General features: G+C 41.9%; 3 protein-coding genes across 3 annotated transcripts; 1 reads left to right on the top strand and 2 right to left on the bottom strand.

Annotated features, from left to right (window-relative positions):
• Positions 1-6479: 6479 nt before the first annotated feature.
• On the bottom strand, positions 6480-10455 carry LOC121600226. The gene is made up of 5 exons (XM_041928640.1): positions 10117-10455; positions 9534-10011; positions 9174-9478; positions 9036-9104; positions 6480-6850 (listed from the first exon to the last, which is right to left on the bottom strand). The coding sequence occupies exons 1-5, from the start codon at positions 10244-10246 to the stop codon at positions 6783-6785; spliced, it is 1050 nt and encodes a 349-aa protein (XP_041784574.1). The 5' UTR covers positions 10247-10455; the 3' UTR covers positions 6480-6782.
• Positions 10456-11229: 774 nt separating this feature from the next.
• On the bottom strand, positions 11230-13304 carry LOC121598774. The gene is made up of 4 exons (XM_041926053.1): positions 12952-13304; positions 12506-12854; positions 12140-12447; positions 11230-12077 (listed from the first exon to the last, which is right to left on the bottom strand). The coding sequence occupies exons 1-4, from the start codon at positions 13067-13069 to the stop codon at positions 11230-11232; spliced, it is 1623 nt and encodes a 540-aa protein (XP_041781987.1). The 5' UTR covers positions 13070-13304.
• Positions 13305-16050: 2746 nt separating this feature from the next.
• Positions 16051-16944, top strand: LOC121599844. Its single transcript, XM_041927938.1, has 2 exons — positions 16051-16639; positions 16710-16944. Exons 1-2 carry the CDS (start codon positions 16226-16228, stop codon positions 16761-16763), a joined length of 468 nt encoding a protein of 155 aa, XP_041783872.1. The 5' UTR covers positions 16051-16225; the 3' UTR covers positions 16764-16944.
• Positions 16945-27151: the final 10207 nt, after the last annotated feature.

Raw genomic sequence — 27151 nt, 5'->3', positions numbered from 1 at the left:
TGATTGGTCGAGACGTGGGGATAGTGAGGGGCATAGTTCATACCATCCGAATGTGTCACCTTCTACATCGCGTACTGAGCCTCCAGGAAACGCACAACAGGGAAATGATTCAGTGGTCAGTCAGCAGCGTCAGCCTAGAAGTGAAAAATATTTAAATATTGCTGATGGGGCGGTTGATACTTACCCGTTCCGTAACAGCATCGGAACCACGTTGATGAATGTCAACCAGAGTCAACTTCTGGATCGAAAGGCAAGCTGCAAGGAGTTACCGTATTTTTCCGGCAAACCCGAGGAGTGGCCCATTTTTATCGCCACATATGAAACCTCGACAGCTGCTTGTGGGTACTCCGATGAAGAGAACACTTTAAGACTGCAGCGGGCGCTTAAAGGCAAAGCTCTTGAAGCCGTTCAACCATGTTTGCTTCATGCTTCTAACCTTACTAGTGTGATAGAGACGCTGCGCATGTTATACGGTCGCCCGGAGATAATTGTGCATTCGTTAATCCACCGCATACATCAAATGCCTGCACCACGAATCGAGCGCTTGGAAACTCTAATCGATTTTGGGATGGCGGTCCGAAATATGTGTGCCACTATAACCGCTTCGGGGCTAGAAGAATATAAGTGCAACGTGGCATTAATGCACGAGTTGGTAGAAAAGTTGCCTCATGCGCTTCGGCTAGACTGGGCACGACACCGTATGCAATCGAGCTCCGCGACACTCTCGGAGTTTGGCAAGTGGATAGAAACCCAAGTTAAGGCAGCTAGTCTGATAACATTGCCATCCCTTGAATTCAGGCCAGAGAGAAAACTCGACCATAAGAGTAGAACGCATCACATGAACATACATAACGCTACGGGGTTGGTTAGTGAAGGAAGTCAAATTTGTCTACTGTGTGAGGCCACTTGTGTTGACCTGTCGCAGTGTGAGCAGTTCAACAGACTAAATGTGAATGATCGATGGGCAACTATACGCAGACTGAATGCTTGTCGGAAGTGTCTGAAAATACACACCTACGGCTGCAAAGGGAAAAAGGCTTGCGGGAAAAATGGTTGCGAGTATCTGCACCACGAACTATTACACAATCCCGAGCGCCATTCAAAACCAAACGAGTACGCGGTTGCCACAGCATCACTGAACGCGCATTCTGAGGTTACCGGTGATGTATTTTTAAAATACATCCCTGTAATAGTTTACGGGCGAGACAAGGCCATCACGACCTTTGCCTTTTTTGACAGTGGATCTACCGGTACATTCATCGATCATAGCCTAATTGAGGAGCTCGGTCTGGAAGGACAGCCCCATCCTCTGTGCCTGAAGTGGACAGGTAACTCGGAACGCGACGAAACGGGTTCAATTCGCGTGTCACTTTTGGAGATTTCAGGAGTCGGGCAAAACAGCAGTGTACATATTATCCCAAAGGTGCACACGGTGCAAAGCCTTTCTCTACCAGCCCAGACTCTGGCAGTGACACAACTGACTAAACAGTACGCGCATCTACAGGGTTTGCCAATTCATGCGTACGAAAACGCTAGGCCTCGATTGCTCATTGGTATCGACAACCATCATTTGGTTCGACCGACTCGTTACGCGGAAGGTGGGAAATATGAGCCCGTTGCGGCAAAGACGTCATTGGGATGGATCGTATATGGCCCACGTAATAAGAACTCCAACAGTGTTAACATACAAGCAATACATACCATCCACATATGCAACTGCGGCGCAGATGCAGAAGCCGCTCTGGACGCAGCGGTAAAAAACTTTTTTTCGCTCGAATCGCTCGGTATCGTCAAACCGTTGGAAACACTTCGTTCAAAGGATGATGAGCGAGCGTTGGGGATTCTCAACGCGGAATCGAAATTCAACGGAAAGCATTATGAATCCGGATTGCTGTGGCGTTTTGACGATGTTAAGTTGCCATGCTCTCGTGACATGGCTATGAGAAGATACAAATGCCTGCAAAAAAGAATGTCGAAAGATTCTGTATTAGCTAAGGCAGTCATTGAGAAAATGAGGGACTATGAAAGGCAGGGTTATATACGACGATTATCGCCTGAAGAACTGTCGATGAAAGGCCCCCGAGATTGGTTTCTGCCCATATTCCCGGTTTTCAATGTGAACAAACCAGGCAAGGTTCGAGTAGTTTTCGACGCAGCGGCGAAGGTTCAGGGTGTTAGCCTCAACACATATTTACTAAATGGACCAGATCTGTTGGCAGGGCTTCTATCCGTATTATATAAATTCCGTGAGCATCGTGTGGCCATAGTTGGGGATATTAAGGAAATGTTTTTCCAAGTCCGTATGAAACCAGATGATCAACGATCCCAGATGATTTTATGGAACGAGAACGACTTTACAGGTAGCGAACCGGATGTCTATGCAGTTGCTGTTATGACTTTCGGTGCTGCATGTTCGCCAAGTACCGCACAGTTCATTAAAAATTTGAACGCAGACCGTTTTGCTGACAAATATTCACGGGCTGTAAAATGCATAAAGGAAGAACATTATGTAGACGATCTTTTGGCCAGCGCTGAAACTGACGAAGAAATCATCACGTTAGCTGAACAAGTCCGGCATATCCATGCTGAAGGTGGTTTCGAAATCCGAAACTGGCTGTCTAACTCACATCGTGTGACATCTCACCTACAACGCGAGGCATCACCCGAAGATAAGATAAACATGTGCTCCGATGATCGCACCGAAAAGGTTTTGGGTATGTGGTGGGATACGTTAACCGACACATTTACTTTCAAGCTATCCCCCAAACACGACATACAGCTGTTATCTGGAGGACGGATGCCAACAAAACGCGACGTTCTGCGAACAGTGATGGCGATTTACGATCCAATGGGAATCATCGCGAATTTTCTCATGTACGTAAAAATTCTTATGCAGGAAATTTGGCGTGCTGGCCTTGGATGGGATGATGTGTTGTCCGGTCGACTAGCCGAAAAATGGAGCGTTTGGGTTGCGGTATTGCCGACTATTTCACAAGTACGTGTTCCTAGGTGCTATCGTCAGTTCACTTCGGTAAATGCAAAAATACAGCTTCATGTATTCTGCGATGCCAGCGAGAACGGGATGGCTGCAGTGGCGTTTTTCCGTTTCAACGATGGGGGTATTATCGAATGCTCTCTGGTGGGTGCCAAAACTCGCGTAGCTCCGATTAAGTTTGTATCCATCCCGCGCCTAGAACTGCAGGCCGCAGTCATAGGAGCCCGCTTTGCTGCAGCGATTATCGCCCAACACCGAATAGCCATCGAACGCATTTTCTACTGGACCGATTCACGTGACGTGATATGCTGGATGCGGTCTGATCATCGCCGATTTAGTCAGTTCGTTGCTTTCCGAGTAGGCGAACTCCTGGAGACGACTTCTGTGCATGAGTGGCGCTGGCTATCAACAAAGTTAAACGTAGCTGATGATGGAACGAAGTGGCAGAAGGTACCAACTGCAGATCCCGATAGTCGCTGGTTTCGCGGACCGGACTTCTTGTGGAAGCCCGAGTGTGAGTGGCCAGTTCCCGAACAATATCCCACCGACACGAAGGAAGAGTTACGGCTACACATGATGCATCATAACACAAACACGAAGCCATGGATTCAGCTCGAGCGTTTTTCATCCTGGAATCGCTTGTTAAGGTCAGTAGTGTACGTCTTACGATTTGTCTCCTTTATCGTTTCTAAGAGAACGGCTAGAACAACAGGACCGCTAACACAAGGCGAGCTTGAAAAAGCAGAATATGCCATTCTTCGATTGGCACAGAGGGATGCCTTTTCACAGGAGATACGACGATTAACCGACGCACGTGACGCAAGCGAACAACGTTGCACATGAAAATCCGTGTTGCCGAAGACGAGCATACTTGCAAAGCTGTCCCCCGAGGTCGATGACAACGGAGTACTGAGAATGCGCGGACGCCTGACCAATTGTCCTTGGGTTAGCGAATCTACCAAGCGGCCCGTGATCCTGCCACGACAACACCAGGTGACAGCACTAATTTTAGCAGATTTTCATCGTAGGTTCCAGCATATAAACCATCACGCGGCAATAAATGCGATACGAAGCAAGCTATACATACCGAGACTGCAAGCCGAATTCAATCGTATCCGTAGGACATGTCAGCACTGCAAAAACCGTGATGCCAAGCCAGTGCCTCCAGAGATGGGGAACCTTCCCTCCGAGCGTCTTGCTGCTTATCAGAAGCCGTTCTCATTCACGGGCGTCGACTATTTTGGCCCGGTAACCGTAGCAGTTGGTCAACGAGTCGAAAAACGTTGGGGCGTTCTCTTCACCTGCCTCACCACCAGGGGCATCCATCTAGAGGCTGCGCACTCCCTGACCACATCATCATGCATCTTAGCTATACGTCGTTTCATCGCTAGGCGTGGGCAACCTTTGGAATTCATCAGCGACAACGGTACGAACTTTGTCGGTGCATCGCGAGAGCTTGCTGAGGCCTGGGAAGCGATAGACAAACAGCGTTTAGCGGAGGAGTTTACAACACCGCGTCTCGCGTGGAAATTTATCCCACCTGGTGGACCACACTTTGGAGGCTGCTGGGAACGACTAGTGCGATCCGTCAAGAAGGCGATGAGCGAAATACGGATGTCTCGGCTACCAACCGACGAAGTGTTAACGACTGCATTAACGGAGATCGAAGCGATGCTTAATTCTCGCCCTCTTACACAGGTACCACTTGACAGCGAATCCGAGCTTCCTTTAACCCCGAACCACTTTCTGCTAGGGACAGCTAACGGAGAGGCACCGAAAGCAGTATTCAGTGACGACGTCGCTACCCTAAAAACCACATGGAAGGTATCAGAGGTTATGGCTAATCTCTTCTGGAAGAAGTGGGTAGCATACTACTTACCGACCTTAACGCGCAGAGTTAAGTGGCATCATCAGGTTCGTCCGATTAAGGAGGGCGACATTGTAGTGATCGTGGATCCAAACCTTCCCCGAAACACTTGGCCCAAGGGACGGGTAGTGGCGGTCATCCAGTCGAAGGACGGGCAAGTCCGGCGCGCAACCGTAGCTACAAGCACCGGAATCTACGAACGGCCGGCCACGAAGATAGCCGTGTTGGATGTACAACAGGAAAATAATACTTACCCGCTGGAGATCAATAGTTGACAGCACTAAGAATAACCCACGAAATGGTAAGCGAAAACACATGGTCACGACACAACAACAATAACGAACTGAAGAGTCAAGAGCTTCCGGGCAATTGACTGGGCGGGAGAATGTTATTGTTTAACACAGGAAAACATCGAATGTCAGCGCAAGTGTCAAGCAGTGACATTTGACCCACGTTACTGCTCGACTGTGGGACTGCTCGACTAACGATGAGGATCGAGCAAATCGCAAGCCCGCGAATTTGCAATGGTGGAAAAGCCATAAAAGGGAAATTTGGGAAAGCACTTTCTCTTTTCTCGTCATCACCGCGGAACCAGAAGCAGTGGAATTTTTTTAACCACTTTGTTATAGTAAATTTACAGTACCACCGTTACGTACTGCGTTAATAGAATTCAATAAAGTGAAGTTAAGAGAACCTAACTAACGCCGCGAGTGAATCATTTCGGGATAAAAAAAATATATATAAATATCACCGGACGTTGCTAACGCAACAGTGACTGTAAACTAAAAATTAAAAAAAAATTAAATGAATTTATAAAAACAACATTTCAATGTAATTATTCACATGTTATTGTTTTTTTTTATTCACACTTCGTACTCATCGTAACGTATGCAATAAAGGTACAAAAACATGTTCATCGCCATCATTTGTTGTTACAGCAGCTAGCTTGCATTTAATATCACTTAACTTAAACATAGAAGATGTTTTTCTTAAGTCGCGCCGGTTTCCCCGAAAATCGTATAGATGATTAGATTTTATGGGATACTGAAAATAGTCTGTATTGCCTGGCAAAACAAAACCTTCAATTCTAATCTCTGTTTCAGAATCGGAAACAAAAGAATGGTAACGAATTATTTGCTTGTCTAAAGTTAAGAACCAACCATTTCGATTGTTGTTTTGCAAGAGGAATCCAGAAGTTATAAATAAATCGTTTGTTTTGTTATTCTTAGTTAATGGGTAAGATCCCAAGTAGCACAATCCTGTTAATAAACCGTTAAAAGTATGCCTAAAAGTATTACTTTTAGCTTTCCATACAGCAGTAATTCCAGGGCTTAAATTACTGCGTAACGTCATCTTTTCTTCGTCGATTTTCGTTCATTTTTTCGTTAAAATTCAAAATGGCGTCGGCATTTTTTAACGAAAATGATCAAATTTAACGAAACTACGAAAAGGATGGAATATATGCCTATCCTGCTCCATTACTTTATTGCCTGCTTCTCATACCCACAACCTCCTCGAGCTTCCTTTTTTGCCCTCGAACTGAATCGTTCGAGTATAAAGAATTCGTGGAAAATTTGGTACATTGCATGCATTGTTCTCACAGAATAAAACAATAAGTCAGAGGAGCAAGTTTTTTATTTTTCAATTGTATGAGGCTGAATATCACAAGCACTGCGTATTTTGCAATTCTGCAGGTATTGTGCTTAAATTTGCTCTTGGTCAGCTGATAACCTAGTGTCCTGTGTAAGGTAATATTTAAAGTAAGACATATAATTTAGTTTTAAAGTAATTGTTCATTTTTCACTATTAAAGGATCATAACAATGGGATTTTCCATTGTGGAGACCTTAGGCCCTAAGGGATATGGAGAATTATGTCTTGTGCCTGATGGATGGGTGCAGGGAACTAGTAGTGGAAAATATTACTTGTTATGGCCCAATATTCCCGGAAAATTGGCATCCAAACTGGTGCGAAATGCTAACAGTGTTCCTGAAAGTGGATGGACAAGACAAGAATGCTGTGTAAAAAGATCAAACATTTCGTCTTACGAGACTGGGACGAAAATTTTAGCTGAAATGTCTGACGAATCATCAACCGATTATATGGAACAAGGCACAACACAGCATATAACAATTGGAAATTATGAGCAAATATTCGCACAGCGCGTTTTAGAAAACGATGCTATGGAAACTGTAAACTACGATCTCGACACATCTAATTTTCATGAGGAATACTTAAACGATCACCTAGAAAATGAAAATGTTCCTGAAGAAAATTCGAAATGTTCTCATTGTCCATGTTTCGAAGCATTAGTAAAGTTCCAGAAAGAAGCATATGAAGATCTTCAAAAAGGGCAACAAAAAATTTTGAAAAAGATGAGCATAATAGAACGCCAAAATGAAATGCTGCTTAACACAACAGCCCAAGCTGTGGAAGTAAACGGAAGTAATATATTAGAATTTGAATTCAATCGTCTAACTAATAAGAAAGATCTAATGCAGTGCGATGAAAGATTAGGAGAAACAGATTATTTTCAACAGGTGTTGGATTGGCTGAAATCTAAAATCATAGATACGGATGCGGAAAATAGGATGCTGGAAGCCCTTGATTTAATTTTCGAAAAAACACTATTGGTAGAATGTAGTTGGACAGGTATAGGGAAAGGTTGCACTAAGTTTGAAATTAGACTGTTGAGAAATTTGATGAATTTGTTTCAGACTATTGGAAGCACTAAATTTCATAAGGTTAGCGAAAATATGCTATCAAAATTTTTTCAACGTAAATTGAAGCAAGCAAAACAACGATTGAATATTCAAGGAGTGCGTAAACCTACCAACCATAAGAGGCAGACTGAAAAAAATTAAAAAAAAAACCGTTAATATTGCTTGAATTCCCTCTATACTGCATACTGCGTCCATACTGATTAACGCAACATACTAAACAACTCTTACACTTAATCGAACTTATGTTTATTTCTGGCATTGATTTTTCAAAGAACTTAAAGAATCAATTATGATATATTCAAAGAATGAGAGTTTTTGAAGTTAAGAAATGCTAAGAGAATGAATTAATGGAATAAAAACTGTTTCCGAAAGTGGATCTAAATTTACTGCAACAAGCTTGCATTTTATGTCACTCACACTCAACTGGATATCATTCAACGATAAATCATTTGAGAATCCCTTGTAAATATTTAAAACACTTGATGGAAATGGTGATCTGAAAAAATCGGACTTGTTGTTGAGCATTCTTCCGCATACTTGAATCGAATTTCCAACTTGTGCTGCATTTGAAAATTTTGCAATACAATTTTCTTTGGTTAAAAACCATGAGTTGCATTCATCGTTACGTAATATGTAATCTAGTAATTTTAAAACTATCTTTCCATTCTTCTGCACAAATATGCTTGGCTTAGACACTTTTTTCGAAGCAAACGAAGTTGGTATATGAAACTCCTCTAACTCTGATAACCTTTTGAAAACTTGTTGAATTTCATTGTAACCTGACCTCATTAAAGCTTTTAATATCTGAAGATGATTTTCAAACGGATATGTAGAAAAGGAATACAACGGACCAAACTTCAAAACCTCCTCGCATATATGTTGCAAATTGTGAATATTACTTGTTAAATATCTTTCCCCGTAAAGAGCTTCGAAATCGATTACAAATCTATTTAGCATTTCTCCTGCCATTTTCCAATTATTTATGTATGGTTTTGACGACATCAATGTAATTGCACAAAAAAACAGTTTGAAATGTTCGAAATACATTTCAGACATTCGATCTTTCAAAATTACAATGCTGGCGTAATTGAGGAAACTTCCATACTCCGTTGCTTTCCAAAAACGCGCCATATCAACTCCTCGAAATGACCTATGTATTTCTACTGGAAGTCGAATTTTGACTAGCAAAGAAGATATTTCTTCCGCAAGTTGGGCTGACCACTTGGTTTTCAATCCTAATTTTCCATCCCTCCATCCTAAAACAAAACGGCGCATCATACCATAATGTATTAAGTGAAGAATATCTGCTACTGGTATGCCTTTAACAATGTCAAATTTTTTCAAATCAATGAATGGTGACCTACATTTGTGATGGTTTCCATATTCTTCACCTCTAAAACCTTTATCAGTTCTTGGAGGGGCGTTAACTCCTTTATAAACCATGCACCTACCATCCTCATTAAATTCTGCTTCGCATGTGCATTTGAGACATCCATCGGCAGAATTAAAATTCGCTACACCTGAATTGTCGAAACGATAAAATTAGTAACTTAACAATTGAATAGTTTAAAATTATTTTGCTACACTACCTTTGATAAACGATCTAGCAGGAGTATCTGCTATGACGGCTCGCACTCGAATTGCTATTTTTGTCTGGTTAATAATTGTTCCTCCATCAATAAGGGTATTTAATTCTGACACTAATTGCTTCAGATATTTATCCAGATCATTTGGCTTTGATCTTCCGGCATAAATTGCTATAGTAAATGGCGATAGTTGAGGCATTTCATAAATATTTGCCAATATAGGCCAGAACTGCGTTGGACTGCTTTTACTTAGTGGTAGTCCATCTATAAAGATGTTCAGCGAAAGAGTGCTTGGCACCTTAACAAAACTGAAAGAGAAAACTGATGAATCATTGGAAAATGTTTTAACAATATGCATCTTACCGCAAATGCTTGGTGAGGCCCTCTTTAACACCGCGATACCAAAACAGACCATCTCCAATTTTTGATATTTCTGGTCCATTTCTATTTGTTTTCAGGAAAGTTCTAGCATCCTTTGGTAGACACATGTTCATTTTTTTCCTCAATATTTTTAACAGCATATTCATTGAATAATGGGTTTGTTTGGTGCTCAATGCCCAATATTTCAAACAATCACTCGTGTCCATTTTATCAAAATCAGGCTCATCCAACATTGCATCGTCATCAGAATGTTTATCCAATCCTGTTTCATCATCAGACATGCTTTCTACATCACTGAACATATCATCATTGTTATTCGAAGAAGTATTAGATTCTGAAATATTGCTGTCATGTTTACTTCCAGTACTTTCACAAATAGCGTCGGACACATTATCATATGTAAGGGTATTGTCGTAAACAGATCGATCAGCAACACGCACGGACACTTTATGAAATTTATCTGAAACAAAAATACTTGCATTAATGCCATAAACCTGTCACGAAAAAGAATCATCATTCATAATGCATCACAGTCCACCATTTTAAGAAATTCCATATTCGATACCTTCAGATGGTCTAGCTGTAGTTGTATGCAGTAGTTGATTGTATTGGTCACCATTAATGCGTCTTACTCGTTCTACCCGGTCGCGAGCTCTATACAACTGGCCACTTTTTTTTATACGTTTTGATAACATGTTTTGATAAACACAGATTTACAACAGAGGAAAAAAAAGATTCACAACACATGCATTAGAAAGAAATAACCAAGAGATTAAACAATTCTTGGTTTTCGGACTTAATGTTAAAGACGGCTTGTTCACTGAGAGTGTATTAACATGAAATGAAAAGACGCGCGAGTGTATTACGCATTATGACATGACACGCGATCGGAGAGTGCATTGCAGGGTTTCTAGTCGTGTTTTGCTCGATATCCTTTTTTATTCTTGTGATGATTTATTGCTTGCTCTCACTTTATTTTAAATTGTTTCCCCAATTAATTGAAATTATCGAACAATTTTTGAAACAAATGATGCAAATCATATTGGGAATGTTCAAAAATCTTGAAACGATTCCTAAACCAATTGAGAAACATACACAGGCACCATGGCAAAACTAAAATATTATTATTAAAAACCCTGTAACACGAGACGCGTTGAGCTTGACGAAACAACACATAACCTCAATAAGCATTTATCATGTACAGTATGATATCAACATACGCTTCACTCTACATAAACTATACGAGTATATGAGGTTAAACATCGTATTTAACCTTTTTTTAGCATAGCATCGCATGCGTTGAGTAAAATAGTTGTTTTATTACCAAAGAAAGTTGAAAATATGTCATAATCTGATTTATGTCATGGTGATTTTTATGATAATGTAGTTCACCACGAATCAAAGAAGAATAAACAACAGTAAAACAACTATACATTTATGATGAAAAATTGTATTAATATTTGTTTTTTTTTTATAATTGGATATATATTTGTTTTATTTTAACATGAATTAATTAAAACATTAATTGCATTTGTTGATTGCTGCCTGTATCGTTACAATACAGCAAGGAAAAAAATATGTGTAACGCTTCCAAACGTTACACTGTAACGCAAGCAAATGTCATATTCCCTTAAGAAACTCTATTTGATTTTTAACGGCCTTAAAATACTGTTAATAATCAAATAGAGTTTCTTAAGGCTACTTGGGATGGTACTGTATTATTAGCAATCGTAAAAAAAATTTGAAGTTCAATATTTCTATTGGCGGCCTGAGCTAAAGGTCTATTGGTTCCACGAAGAGATTTTTTTATAAATTGTAATTTGTTTTCATATCGAAAAGCGGAAAGTGAAGGAAGTGGTCCAAAATGTCGCACTTCATCCAAAACGTGCAGCAAATTATGTACGTTACTAGTAAGATATTGTTCGCCATATATTTGTCCATACTGGATGACAAATGTTTCCAACATTTTACCAGCTACGTGCCAATTTTTTTTAAATTCATTAGATGAGAGCATCGTAACTGCACAAAACAGTAGCAGAAAATGTTCGTAAGCTTCAGATGGAAGTACCTTCAAAACCACCAATCCAGCGTAGTGTAAAAATGATGCTAGCTCAGTACCTTTCCAATTTTTTAACTCATCTAATCGTCTAAACCTTCTATGTATTTCCGATGGCAATTCTATACCTACTAGGTGCTCTGATACACTATCGCATTGCATACCAGACCATTTGTAACATTTCCCTAACTTGCCATCTCTCCATCCAAATAAAAGTCTTTTCAATATACCTAAGTAAAACAAATGTAGGGATTCTGAAATTATGACATCTCTTATTATATCGATGTCGGGTATTTCTAAAAGAGGAGAGATTACTTTCACATGATCTGGGTAAGCTCCGGCTCGAAATTCTTTATCAGTACGAAGAGGGGCATTGATGCTTTTAAAAGTCGTTGTATTTGAAAGGGGACTAAACTCTCCTTCACAGGTACACTTCATACATCCATGAGTAGCATTAAAATATGCACATCCTGAGAAATGATAGAAAATTAAATATTAATTACATATCATGTACCAAATCCAATTAACATACCCTTAATAAATGCTCGAGCAGGTGCATCCGCAATAATGGCACGCAAATTGATTTTGATTTGAGCAGAATTGATCAAAATGCCATTTATCAGGATATCTTTTAGCTCATCCACCAACTTTCTCAAATAGTCCTGCACGTTTGTTGGTTTGCTTTGACCACAAAATATACCCATAGTCATAACTGGAGCATTTTCTAGTTCCACAATATCCATCAATATGGGCCAAAACTGTGTTCTACTACTTTTGTACAATGGTAATCCATCAATCGAAATGTTGATGGATAACGTTGTTATATTTGGTACACTAGACCTAGAAATTAAAGCCAAATGTGAGTCTTCGTATGCAATTATATACTATATGCTATTACCTGTAGTAGTTTCTAATGTTTTGAGCAACACCGTAATACCATAATTGGCCTCCGGGAATGTTGTGAACATCGTCATTATTCCTCCTGGTCTTCAGAAGAGTTCGAGCAGATTTTGGTAGGCTTCGTCCCAGGTTAGCTGATAATATATTAGACAGCAGATTGATTGCGATGTGTGACTGATTTGTTGACAAAGCATAAAATTTTATGCAATCTTCCAACGACATATTGGAAAAATCCATTTTATCAGTGTCATGTATTGATGATGTTTCCTGATCTGATTCCTCTTCGTCATTCATGTCTTCTTCACGCTCCATTGCAACATCTAAATCTGCCGTACTATTTTCGATATCTATATTCATAAAAGAAGATAGTTTAATAGATAGAATCTTCTCGTGATACGCTATTGAACGGAAGGTAAAATATGAAAACGTAAACAACATACTCACCTGTACAAGCGATAGGCGCAGTATCTGATGTTTCATCCTGTGCATTGAAGAATGCTGCGTGCATCTTATCCCTTTTTTTGTATAAAGTTCCAGTTTTTCGGATATTTTTCGATAACATCTTTTTTTTCTTTTGCGGACCTCCTGCTAGTTTACCAAAACATGGGCGTTCCACAATGATTTTTTTTTTCTTCAGCTTCTTCTGTCAAGGAACCAGTTCATCACTTCGTCCAAGCGTTTATACAATCGTATAGTTCAATTCTCGGGGTTGAAAACCCAAACAGATTCATACAATGAAACGACAATTCAGCATTTCAAGCTGGCTTGAATCAAATCAACTGTGTTCTAAAATTTGAAAATTGGTGGCGATTTCGGGCTTTTGGTTATTTGGGATCACATAAAGGCCTAAAGCCTAAAGGCCTCCCTAATAAACTTGAAAATAACACCCGGCAAAGAATCCTCTAAAAGCTAAATAAAATCACGTGCTTTTAATGCTTTGTAGTGTAAATTTAGTGACAGAGCCGGCTGGCCACATTTACACAACATGTGCTGTTTTGCAGTGTTCTTATGTCCTCCGTTATTTGCAAATTCATCCCTGCTTAGAGAGCGTACACTCCTTTTCCACTGCCAGTCACATTGGAATTGCTTCAGTCATTATTTGGATTTGGAGGATTTATACATTCTGTTTTCAAATTTTCTCTTCAAATCCTTTTTCTTTGTCTAGCCTGGAACCTAAATCAGCAGCTACCATTCAAAAAGAATCAAATTTAGTTTCCACAATTCACGAAAACAAAATTCATTACTTGCGCTCTCCATCGTTTGCTCTTCATCATTCCTTGTTGTTCCTTGAACACATGCAATCATCCAAGGTAACACGATATCATCGTCAATAATTTCACTTGTTCGTTGATCTATTTCTTTTATACGTTTGGATGTGTCTATTAGTGCGGAATGGAAAGCGACTTGCATCAAATGTCAACCCGATTTTCCGTGCTGAAATTGTCATCCGGGTTGATTCGACGACATTTTTTGGCGACATTTGATTTTCATTTTCGAGTCCACTATATCGCCTTCTCCTTTGTAACATTTTTTCTTTTAAATTCGTGTACTCCAGCAAGAAGATTCTGATTTTCGCACTGGCCAAGTGAAAATATTTAATTTTTCTGTCACTTACGATCGGTAAAGGCACCGGGCAGTTCTGGATTCACAAGATGAATGTCAATTGACATTCAAACTACATTTTTTACAGTCATGTTATCGCAAAGACACTGACGGTAACTACAGAAATGAATGTCGTTCTTCAACAGTCATGGCAACAGTGAAAGTGATGTACGAAAAATGATTTTGACCAGTAGCCTACTCCGAATGTCAAAAAAAAAGTCAACAGTTTACAACACTGATCAATATCAACATCATCGAAGGGAGCTACATGGTCCAGTCGGCTTAATGCGTCTACATGACTCATGGCTAATCCAGGGCGATGTTGAATAATGTAATTATTATTCTCCAGGAAAAGTGACCAACGTGCTATCTTTGCGAACGAGTTTCTATTTTTAAGCGTTTCTACCAGAGAATTACGATCAGTCACTATCTTTATTGGAATGCCGTGTACATAGGCATGAAAACGTTTGAGTGCATATATAACGGCCAATGTTTCAAACTCGTAGCTGTGCAATTTAGCTTCATCAGACGAAGTGGTTTTGGAAAAATACGAAATAGGGTGATATCTACCATCATCCTGTTTTTGCAAAAGCATAGAATCAAAAGCTATCGAATTTGCGTCACAGTGAAGATCAGTTTCGCATTTAGGGTCGTATATGGCAAGCACCGGAGCTACTATCAATTTATCTCGGAGTGTTTAAATTCCTTTGTTGCACTCATCATCAAAAATAAATGGAACATTGTTTTTCAAAAGATTAGTAAGTGGTTTTGCAATGCTAGAGAAATGTGGAACAAACTTCCGAAAAAAACGAAAAAAGTCCTAAACATTGTTGTCCCTGTTTTGTGTTCTGAGGAACAGGATAGTTTTTGATAATTTTTACATGATTATCGCTAGGACATATACCTGAATGATTGGATTTGTATCCTAGGTAATCCAATTCATCGTAAGCAAACTTACATTTATCAAGCCGTAGCTCCAACCCATTATTTCGTAGAGTATGCAAAACTTCACTAACTATTTCAAGATGTTCATTAAAGTCTTGAGAAGCTATGAGAATGTCGTCAATATATACAACCAGCTTTTCATTCTCAATGATTTTCTGCAAAATTTTATTAATGAAACGCTGAAATTCAGCTGGCGCATTTTTTAATCCCAATGGCATACACATGTACTCGTACTGACCGTCTGGAGTAACAAACGCTGGGAATTTAATTGAATCCTCGTCCATTGCCACTTGATGCAAACCACTCTTTAGGTCTAGTAACGTAAAGAATTTTTTAATGCCCAAGTGTTCTAAGCACGTCTCTATGAGTGGAAGCGGGTAGTTGTCGCGGATTGTTACTTTATTAAGAGGCCGGTAATCGACACACTTACGAATTTCGCCATTTTTCTTCCTAACAAGGACCAGTGCGGAAGCATAAGGAGAGTTACTGGGTCTTATTCAAGGTGGAATGTATAATGAGGTGTAGTTATAGCGCTTTTGGCGATCCCCCCCCCTGGGCTCCGATTTTGACAGATGGTTTTCCGCTTGCATATGTATTGATGGATTGTTTACGTTTTGCATGGTCAATATTTGGTGGAGATCAATTTGGGTGAATATTTTAGTTTATTAGAACACAGCCCGTGATTTAACATGGAAATTTTCCATCGAGAACAAGAAGCGCTCGCCAAACTCGGAAAACTAACTGTCAGTTTTCTTCGTCGATTCTTCTTCCTCCTAGCTGTCAAAACGGGCTTATAACTTGACCTGATATCTTTACGGTCCTTGGTCTTATTATATTTTTCTCTAATAAATCCTTCACAATGACTTTATTCCTCTCATCAAAAGAAAGTCGTCTGGGCTTTGTTTGCTATGAGACGTTTGGTTTTGTGAATTGGGAGATGACAGACGTTTATAACGTTAGCATGACAGTTTTTGGTTTTTGACAGAAGGAGTTGTAGACATACGTCCAGATAGAAAAAACAGAGGAAGAATTAAGAAACACAACGTAGGATCTGAATAAAGGAATTTCAAACTAAACATTGGTGCCGTAGTGACCAAGATTGTGAAAATTGTGGAAAATGACGGACGAAGAAGCATTCCTTGGGTTTAAAGATTCATCTGTTAATTAAACGATGTTGCCGGCCTGCCAACCACAGCAACCTATGTCAAGCAAGATGGCGGACAAGTACAATGAGCAAGCGCAGCTAGCCCGTAAAAGTAATGGACAAACGAAATTAGCCGGCAAGAAAGCGCAGAGAGACGCCATCTTGCGTTGCATCGAACGGATCGACAATTTTGCAGAACGAGCAAACAGCATAACGCAGGAGCAAGCAACGACTCGACACAATCGATTGGAAAAATGCTGGATGGAATTTGAGGCAATTGCCAACGAGTTGCGACTCTTGGATGATGCATGCCATTCTGATAAAAATGAGCAGTTATATGACGTCATAGATGAAAATTGTATGCAAATTGCGGATCTCATCAGATTGAAGATTATTAAGCCCCTACCAGTAGAAGCTCCAGCAGTGCGAGTGAAAGAGTCGGCAAGTCAAATGCAAGATAGTATGGGTGAATCAAGCTGCCTTATCAAATTACCAAACTTGTCGCTTTCAGTTTTTTCAGGAAAATACGACGAATGGCTACTATTGGAACCTTACAACAGCATGAAAGAAGGTTTCCAACGACCTGTCGACATTAACGTAAGGAATTGTTCAGGAGAAAAAGAGATAGGAAAAAAGGGAGAAAAAGCTATGTGAAAAACTATAAAACGGTATCGAAAGACAGATTCTGGCATTATTGTAAACGAACCGGCGAAATAAACAGACTATTTTTTTGGCAACAGCTAAAGTGTAACAAAAAACCTTTAACGTGTTCGGCACTTAATTATTTTCCGCTTCGTTTTCTAACAGCTACCTTTCCGCGATATGTTTGAGGCAAACATTCACACTAATACAACTCTAGCGCCTGTGCACAAAATAGCTTATTTGAAACAATCGTTGAAAGGAGAAGCTGCTAGCCTGATTAATTCTTTTCCATCGACAGGAGCAAGCTATATGCCAGCCTGGAACGCTCTTGTTGAGCGATTTTCGAATAAGTATGTACTAAAAAAGCGTTATGTTAATTCTTTATGGCAGTATCCCGCTTTGAAATCCTCTAGCCAGAAGGAAATCCACTCATTAGTGGACACGTTTGAGCGAAATATAAAGTTTCTGAAGCAGTTAGGAGAGAGTACTGATGAATGGGGTATGCTTATTATCCAAGTTATGCTATCAAAGCTGGATGAAAAAACACATCATGATTTGGAGAAGCATATAGAAAATTTAAAAAAAAACACAGTTTGCATGATTTAGAAAAATTTCTTCATGTTCAGTCTCGAGTTCTAGCTGCTGCTATAGAGGATCGTGTTCGAACCGGAAAATTAAGAAAGACAGTAGAACGACAATTGGCAATGAACGTAACATCCCAGATTCAGATTTGCGTAAAATGTGGAGAGCAACACCTACTTCATACATGCAATGTATTTAACAACATGTCAATTGATGACAAATATCAATTTGTAAGCGAAAAACGGCTTTGCCATAACTGTCTACGCCCAGGACACGTTTCTATGGCATGCAAGATGAGATTTCGATGTTCCGAATGTCATAAAAAACACCATACTCTTCTGCATAGAGAACAGCTAAATGGATCGCTATCGGAACAAATGAATGAGTTGAACGTGAATGAATCTAATAGCTCCACATCGTCAGTAAATGCAGCTATAACCGCATCGCAAAATCATATATTTTTATCTACTGCTATTATTTTTGATAAAAATTCTTCAGGAAAGCAGAAACAAGCAAGAGCGTTGATCGATAGCGGTGCACCAGTGAATATTATATCAGAAGCTCTATGTCGTAGTTTGCATCTGAACGGAAAAGGTCGTAGGCAAGACCTAGTAGGCGTAGGCAAATGCCCGGTATTCACAGCTAAAACCGTTAATGCGGAAATAGCATCAAGGAACTTCGCCTACAAACGTCGAATGAATTTTTCGGTGCTACCAATGATAACTGGTTACCATCCGGAACGTATCGACACGTCACTACTTAATCGTGATTTTCAATTGGCAATTGATCCCGAGGCTGGCAATGGCGGTCCAATTGATATTTAGCTGAGCTCAGAATATTACCATGAATTTTTGCAGACAAAAGTCCATGGTACAGTCAACGTTCGGAAGCCTGCCGGAAACATGCCAGCGTTCAGTGGCGGAACAATATCGGGGCTCTAGGTGGAAATATCGGGGGCTCTAGGCGGAAAGACGAGTTGAGGCCCCCTGTAAATGGTAAATGTTGTTGGTGGTGGGGGAGGAAGGGGGGGGGGTATCGGCACTAGACATCCTGTTGGAAGACTGAACAGTAAACTTGAAATGCCGTCGGGGCCCCGTCGATCATCAGTCATAGGCTCTAAAATTTTTGAATTCGTCACAGGCTGATGGGGGGGGGGAACTGATTCGCCAGCCTCGGGGCCCCAACGGCCATCCTTCCGGGGGCCCTTGTCGCTAGTACTCTGTCCATACGGCATACTATATAATGGCGATCTACGGGGCCCCTAAATCGGCGGGGCCCCAGGCGACCGCCTAGTCCTCCTACCGTTAGATCCGCCACTGCCAGCGTTTATAGATTCTGTCTTTGGGTGGTTAGCGACCGGTAAAGTAAAGGGTGAAGCTGATGATAATCAGAGCATCACTCCGCAGTCGATCATGCATGTTGGTATCAAACCTTCGCTTGAAAAGCTCATTGCTAATTTTTGGGAAATAGAGCAAATTCCAGAGGCCGTTAAATTGACGTTGTGAGATTACCGTTCGTGCACGCTGGAGTGGCTAAAAACTTAGGTGAGTCAAAATCTTTTGCTATGCGACGTTTTCAGCAGCTAGAACGCCGTTTCGAACGAAACCCTGCTTTGAAAGATGAATATGCGGCAGTGATTAATGAATACGTTAGTCGAGGTTATCTGCAAAAGGCTAAAGGTGATAACGATATATCCGTACAATGTTTCCTGCCTCACCATCCTGTAGTAAAAGAATGCAGCACTAGCACTAAAATTCGTCCAGTGTTTGATGGATCGGCTAAGACAGCGAGCGGCTGCTCGTTGAATGACGTATTAATGAAAGGCCCGGTCATCCAAGATAGTTTGCTGAACCTTTTGCTAAGATTTCGATTGCATCCGATCGCTATACCAGCCGATATAGAGAAAATGTAACTTTAAATAAAAGTTCATCCAGACCACACCCCGTTACAACGAATACTTTGGAGGAGCGATCAATCTCAGCCGGTAGAAACGTATGAGTTGTAGCGAGTAACCTTTGGTTTGTTACCGTCTTCCTTTTTAGCGACTCGTGTTTTAAAACAACTTGCTCTTGATGAAGGCGGTAATTTTCCGGTCGCAAAGAAGGCACTCTTAAATGATTTCTACGTAGATGATTATATAGGAGGCGCCGATACAGAAGACGAAGCCTTGCAGTTATATGAGCAACTCGTGAAACTACTTGCGAAAGGAGGTTTCCGTTTACAAAAATGGAGTACGAATTCAAAAATGTTGTTTACGAAAATTAACCCTGCTGATCGCGCTTCGAAAACTGCTGTTTATTTTATATCTGATGATCCAGTAAAAACTCTCGGAGTCGTTTGGCTACCAGCATCTGATCATCTTTATGTTCAAGCCAACACCATTGAATACGCGGAGCTTTTAACGAAGAGAAGAATTTACTCCATGATCGCCAGGTTGTTTGACCCGCTTGGTTTGATAGCTCCAATTATTTCTTGGGCAAAATAAGGATGCAGAAGCTGTGGATTGCGTGTCATGACTGGGATGACCCATTATCGTCAGAGCTTGCAGAAGAATGGAAAGGATTTCATGCTAATCTACTCTTGCTATCCGACATCAAGATTCCGAAATACGTCCGTTTGCCAAAAGTGACATCGATGCAGCTTCATTGTTTTGCCAATGCATCCGAAGCGGCATATGGAGCAGTCCTGTATTTAATATCAACGGATAGTGATAGGCAAATAAAGGTCGAAATACTTACTTACTTATCCGGCGCTACAACCGCTTTGCGGTCTTGGCCTGCCTCAGGAGTGTCCGAAACCGCTCACGGTCTCGCGCCTTCGTCTGCCAGTCCGTTATCCCGGCCTTAATGGCGGACGCCTCCACGCCATCTTGCCACCTCAATTTGGGCCTACCACGCCTCCTCTGTCCTTGTGCACGGCCTAAAAAGACTTTACGGGCTGGGTCGTCCGTTTCCATGCGTATAACATGGCCAGCCCACCGGAGCCTGGCGAGCATGATACGCTGTACGACAGTGAGGTCGCCGTACATCTCGTATAGCTCGCCATTATAGCGGCTCCTCCATTGTCCTTCCACACATACGGGGCCAAGTATCCTTCTGAGCATCTTCCTCTCGAACGCGGCTAAGAGGGTTTCGTCAGATTTGGACAGTGTCCATGTCTCAGAGGCGTATGTGAGTACTGGTACTATATAGGTACTATATAGTCCCAGCTTCGTCCGTCGCGACAGGTTCTTTGAGGTAAACTGCTTTTTCAGGCTGTAGAATGACCGGTTGGCAGCCAGCATCCTTGCGCGCAACTCAGCTTCCATGCTATTGTCGTTGCTGACCTTTGATCCCAGATAGGTGAATTGTGGGACGACTTCAAAAGTGCGTTCACCTATCTGCACGTCACGCCTACGTAGATTCTGATTATTTGTTGGCGGGCCCGCTGATGTTGCCACCATCAGTTTGGTCTTTGCCTCGTTTATCTGCAATCCGAGGTTCTCTGCCGCCTGCTCGATCCCTTGGTAGGCTTCTGCTACATAGGAGAGCCGCAGACCAATGATGTCTATATCATCAGCGTATGCCAGGATCTGGGTTGACTTATAGAAGATGGTTCCGGAAAGGTCGGAATACTTGCTGCAAAATCTAGACCAGCTCCGTCAAAGAGAATCAGCTTGGTCCGATTGGAGCTGTGCGCGGTGGTGGCGATAAATTTGTGGAATCATGTAAGCAAGTCAATGGGCATGCATGAAATTGAATCATTTATGTGGAGTGATTCTAGAGTGGTTTTGCATTGGCTCAAATCTCCTTCGTATACATGGGTCATTTTTGTAGCAAATCGGGTATCGTTGATACAGGACATCGGAAAGTGCTGCAAATGGATGCATATTAGAGGTACAGAAAATCCGGCTGATGTAGTTTCAAGAGGAGCTCTATCCCAGCAGCTATTATCGTCCGATTTGTGGTTCCATGGCCCTAGTTGGTTGTCATCGCCACGAGAAGAGTGGAAGGTAAGTAAGATGATATAAGTTGAGGAAATGATGGAGCGCAAGAAGCAGAATATAGCAGCAGTCTCGATTGATTCGGTGAATTGGGTGAAACGTTTTTTTTAAAACGGCATACTGTTTGCGATGGAAAGGGTACAGGCGCCAGCAGAATCCCTCCAGAGAAGCATTTATTACCATCAGAGATCTGGAGAACGCAAAAATAACGTTCGTTAAAATGCTTCAAAATGTCTACTTTCCGAACGACATGCGAGAATTGTCATCCGGAAAACCTGTACGAGCAACTTCTCGTTTAAAATCTCTGCATCCTTTTATCGATGCAGATGGATTACTCCGTGTTGGTGGCCGTCTACAGCAAACTAGGATCGAGTACTTTGGAAAACACCCTTTGCTACTACCAGGAAGTAGTCATTTTGCCAAACTAATAGCTGTCGAATATCACCGCTGATTGCTTCACGCAGGTCCTCGCGCCACGTTGGCTGAAATGCGAAAGGAATATTGGGTGATCGACGGCCGACGAATTACTAATTCGGTTTGCAAGAGCTGCGTAACGTGCTTTAGAGCAGATCCTAAAGCAGTATCTCAACCTATGGGGCAGCTTCCTGAATCTCGTGCTACGCCTACGCGCCCTTTTTCGGTTGTAGGAGTTGATTATTGCGGGCCATTCTATCTCAAACCCGCTCATCGTAGAGCTGCTGCAACAAAGGCATACGCGGCTGTATTTGTCTGCTTTGCAGTCAAAGCAGTGCATTTGGAGTTAGTGGAGGATTTGTCTATGGCGGCATTCCTTGCAACATTCCGTAGTTTCGTTTCGCGTAGAGGATTTCCTGCTAAGGTTTACTCAGACAATGGGCTAAACTTTCGAGGAGCAAACACTGAGCTAATGGAGTTGCATCGTCTCCTCAATGATCCGCATCATAAGAAGGCGCACAATTGAGCAAGGCATCCGCATCATAAACAAGGTAGAATGGCACTTAATACCCCCGTATGCGCCTAATTTCGAGGGACTATGGGAGGCAGCAGTCAAGTTGGCTAAACGTACCTTGCGAAAGCTTTTCGCCTGCAACGTCCATCGTTTGGGGAGATGGCAACAGTGCTGGTGCAAATAGAGGCGCAAATGATCAGCCGCCCTTTAACACCCTTATCTGAGGATCCTAGTGAAATGGATGCCCTAACAACAGGGCATTTTCTCATCGGGACGGCTTTGATGGTGCTGCCTGATAACAACGTTGTGGATGTCCCTGAGAACCGCGTGCGCCGATATCAATTGCTTCAACAGCTAGTGCAGCGGCACTGGAAGAGATGGAGGACCGAGTATTTGTGTGAACTACACAACAACAATCAACGGATTCTTGTTCCTCAGCGTGTGGCTGTCGGCCAACTGGTGATCTTGAAGGAGGATAACGTTGCTCTCTGCGAGTGGCCACTAGCCAGAATCCACGAAGTTCATTCTGGTTCAGATGGTATTGTTCGCGTGGTAACTCTTCGTACACAACAGGGGTTTTTGAAACGTCCAGTATCGCGCATATGTTTGTTACCATTTGAAAAGGAAGAGCAGTACTAGTAGATGTAAATTTAGGAAATTTAGGTGGCCGTAATGTTTGCTATGAGACGTTTGGTTTTGTGAATTGGGAGATGACAGACGTTTACAACGTAGGATCTGAATAAAGGAATTTCAAACTAAACAGGCTTTGTGAAAATAGGAGTGTCATGAGTTAAGCGAATTCGCAGTTTGTGAGCAGATGGTATTATATGTTTATTCGGAAAATTATTGTAATTATTGGACACTATTGATCTTAAAGCAATGCCTTGCTCTTTAGAAAGAGGTTCTCCAATATTTATAGTGCTAACCTCATCACTACTATCTTTAGAACACATTTCAGAAAAAGTTGTGTCATATTGTTGTTCATGTTCAGATTTGTCTGATATCGAAATGAATTTTGAAGAAATATTGGAATCGGACAATTTTGAATCTTTGTATATTTCTGGTGAGGGAGCCGCGATCGAACTACGTAAAAGACCCATCGTTTGGAGCTTATGGTAACTACTAAGTTGGCACGATATCTACCTCGTGTAGATCAGCAGCCGTAATGTTTATAAAACAACGAGCTGTCAAGGACAGCTCGAATAATATACGAATAAAGCACCAGATGGCGCTGTAAAACAGATAAGGACAAAAAGATATCCCAAAGGCGAAACAGCTAGATTATCAAAAATAGGGCCAATTAGGATAAAGTTCGGCAGCGGTCGCGAAATAGGGTCAAATGCGGTCAAGACTGATCAGCTGTTCGTAAAAATAGGCGCCATCGAGAATGTTAGGCCAGTAGCAAAAGTCAATCGACCGAAGAAAGACTAATTTTTAAACTGAGCAAATACATATTATATACAAACAAGCCAGTTCTAAGAAAGTCTATCCAGCTACACACCAAATTGTTACCAGGCGTAACAACATTTAAAAATTAGTTCGACATTCGAAATCGTGAAGTACATTCCGTGAAAAGTTGTTGCGATGACCAAGCGCGGGTTGAATTGTGGTGGCTTCGAGCGGCATATTACCGTGAACGATGTGGTGCTGTGCAACAAGTGCAATCAGTGGTTCCACTACGGATGTGTCGGCGTCACTGCAGGAATAATGTCCCAGGCGTGGTGGTGCGATTTATGTGCGATTCAGGTGGACAAGAGCGAAGCGAAGGAGAAGCGTCATCCTAAGACGCCTATGGAAGCAATCGCGAAGACGAGAAAGCCTGCTGAAAGCTGCGATGGCGAAAACAAGGCCAACAGAGCAGCATCATGCGAGGGCGAGGCCTCGGCGTACAAGCTATCCATAGGAGTGGTGAACACAATACTCCCAGCTGCTAAAATGCCTCCTAGCACGAAAGCATTTACCAGAGCGTCAAGCAGACGGTCTAAGGAAGTTGCATCAGCATCAGCATCAGCAGCAGCAGCATCAGCAGCAGCAGCATCAGCAGCAGCAGCATCAGCAGCAGCAGCATCAGCAGCAGCAGCATCAGCAGCATCAGCAGCAGCATCAGCAGCTGCAGCAGCCGCAACAACAGCTGCAGCAGCCGCAACAACAGCAGCAGCAACAACAGCAGCCGCAACAACAGCAGCCTCAACAACAGTCGCCACAGCAAAAGCAGCACCCACAAGAGGAGCAGCAGCAGCAACGGCAGCAGAAACAGTGGATGCAGCCGTGTGACGCGCCAATGAGTGATGGTAATGTTGGTGGAATCGCGTGCATCGAATCGTGGACCTCTCCAACAGAGGCAGTCGTGGATGGAATAGTTCTTTCTGAGCATGATGAGGCGGCGCGGCGAACCCATAAACGTTCTCAAACCAACACACGCTTACGGCTTACGCAACACAGCACGTTACTGCACGACACGTCGAGATCGAGAGTACCGGGAGCACCGTTTGGTTCAGCGGCAGCTCTGGTACAATCACAACTGGCACAATGCACCGCTGTAACCGGAATGCCAGAGCCACTGGCGAAGAACTGCACAGAAGGCGTCGCGAGGGACAATTCGAGGCGGATAAACGTGGCAATCTCGGCGAGTGGCAACAACGGGCAACACGAGTTTTCCAACACTCGTCCCTCCAAACAGCTAAGTTTGCCGCTCCAAGAACTATATTTTACCAAATTAATCTTTGACTTTGCTCACTTTCAGGGACTGTCGACTTTGCCGTTCCTGAAAGGCGAGTCGAGGTTAACGATCGGGACACAACGCACCGATCTGATGGCACCACAACAAATAAGCAGTATCGGCGATCCTACGGCTGAGGGAAACCGATTAAGTTTAGCGGTGTACGGTGTCGTAAACAAACGGTCGTTTGGTTGTAAACAAACGCACCACATCATCAGAGGCATACAATTGGGTGCTAGAGTGCGCCTAAAAGAGAATAATGTGCAGATTAGAGATCGGGTCACACATACACTCACCGACACAACCACAAGTAGGGTTATGTTTACACCATGCTCTTTACAGAACAGGTGTACAGGACGGTTGAAATTACGTTTCTGCATCCCGCGAGAGAAAGAAAATCAGCGAAACGTAATATCATGCCACGATTGGCCAGAGTTGATCGAGGAATTGATCGTAGGAAAGCGCAGGTGTCACCCCGTCAAGGGTGCCGTTCGGAAAGCACACCAAACGAACGAGGTACCAAACGATGATGTGTGGTACAACCGCCGGATGGTTAGGGGACCTTCGCGATCGTGCAGTGAAGCAATGCAACACTTAGGCCGAAAATTAGGAACCAGCTATATCGTGCTGATGGTAAGAAAATCCTTCTTATATTAAGGATTTACGGGGTGGAGTGTTGGCACGATATCTACCTCGTGTAGATCAGCAGCCGTAATGTTTATAAAACAACGAGCTGTCAAGGACAGCTCGAATAATATACGAATAAAGCACCAGATGGCGCTGTAAAACAGATAAGGACAAAAAGATATCCCAAAGGCGAAACAGCTAGATTATCAAAAATAGGGCCAATTAGGATAAAGTTCGGCAGCGGTCGCGAAATAGGGTCAAATGCGGTCAAGACTGATCAGCTGTTCGTAAAAATAGGCGCCATCGAGAATGTTAGGCCAGTAGCAAAAGTCAATCGACCGAAGAAAGACTAATTTTTAAACTGAGCAAATACATATTATATACAAACAAGCCAGTTCTAAGAAAGTCTATCCAGCTACTCACCAAATTGTTACCAGGCGTAACAACAGATGGTATTATATGTTTATTCGGAAAATTATTGTAATTATTGGACACTATTGATCTTAAAGCAATGCCTTGCTCTTTAGAAAGATGTTCTCCAATATTTATAGTGCTAACCTCATCACTACTATCTTTAGAACACATTTCAGAAAAAGTTGTGTCATATTGTTGTTCATGTTCAGATTTGTCTGATATCGAAATGAATTTTGAAGAAATATTGGAATCGGACAATTTTGAATCTTTGTATATTTCTGGTGAGGGAGCCGCGATCGAACTACGTAAAAGACCCATCGTTTGGAGCTTATGGTAAAAACCCGGTTTTTTAAGTTCAGAATTTTATCTTTATTTAAATTCATCAGCATAAGTTTGCTGTAATGTTTACGGAATTGAGCGAGTGTGATGTTAAATTCTGATAACAAATCTCTCCCTACTATCATGGATAGGGACATATAGCTTTTTGGTAAAATATAGAAATTGTGAATGAAAGTTTCATTACGAAAACTAAGTTTTAACTGTACTGTTCCAAGAGTTTGTAAATTCACATTTCCTATTCCTCGAAATCCACTTGGTTGGGGAGTGCTTAGTTTTGTAACCGGAACAATGGCTTCATTTATGAAGCTTTTATAACTACCGGAATCAAAAGGAGATGTTATAATTAACCCTGGGCTCCAAACATTGTTTCTCTTAAAAGTTACACTTACCTTCTGAAAGGCCTCAAGTTGAACGAACGGCCTCCATTTTCCCAGGAATCTAGATGCGATATTTCATTGTCGTTGCCCTGAACCGCAGCAACCGTTGGTTGACGTCTATCTGGGACACGACAGTTGCGAATGACATGTGATGTGCTGCCACATCGGAAACAGGAACCCGGAGCTCGGCGAGGTTGTGTGCACTGCGAAGAATGGTGTTTATGATTCGAGCAGTTATAACATCGAAGAGGTTCTGTCGTCGTTTGTCTTGGTGAAATCGGGCTAGGGGACATGGTGTTGATGTGAGATGGGCTGCGGCGTTCTGGGTTTTTGCGCAACAGAA

This window comes from Anopheles merus, chromosome 3L (genome assembly GCF_017562075.2).
Source record: "Anopheles merus strain MAF chromosome 3L, AmerM5.1, whole genome shotgun sequence".
NCBI classification, from domain to species: domain Eukaryota; kingdom Metazoa; phylum Arthropoda; class Insecta; order Diptera; family Culicidae; genus Anopheles; species Anopheles merus.
The sequence above is the reverse complement of the archived record's forward strand: the minus strand, read 5'-3'. Positions and strand labels throughout refer to the sequence as shown.

Bases quoted from the DNA above. Each gene is read 5' to 3' on its own strand.
- LOC121600226 (XM_041928640.1), bottom strand. From the start codon at position 10,246: ATGTTATCAAAACGTATAAAAAAAAGTGGCCAGTTGTATAGAGCTCGC. The intron at 9,479-9,533 runs GTAAGATGCATA...TTTCTCTTTCAG, and splicing joins GGCCTCACCAAGCATTTGCG to TTTTGTTAAGGTGCCAAGCA. The intron at 6,851-9,035 runs GTAGGTGCATGG...ATCCACTTTCAG, and splicing joins AGCAGAATTTAATGAGGATG to GAACACTGTTAGCATTTCGC.
- LOC121598774 (XM_041926053.1), bottom strand. From the start codon at position 13,069: ATGTTATCGAAAAATATCCGAAAAACTGGAACTTTATACAAAAAAAGG. The intron at 12,855-12,951 runs GTGAGTATGTTG...TTATGAATATAG, and splicing joins TGCGCCTATCGCTTGTACAG to ATATCGAAAATAGTACGGCA. The intron at 12,078-12,139 runs GTATGTTAATTG...ATCATTTCTCAG, and splicing joins TGCTCGAGCATTTATTAAGG to GATGTGCATATTTTAATGCT.
- LOC121599844 (XM_041927938.1), top strand. From the start codon at position 16,226: ATGTTGCCGGCCTGCCAACCACAGCAACCTATGTCAAGCAAGATGGCG. The intron at 16,640-16,709 runs GCAAGTCAAATG...TGTCGCTTTCAG, and splicing joins CAGTGCGAGTGAAAGAGTCG to TTTTTTCAGGAAAATACGAC.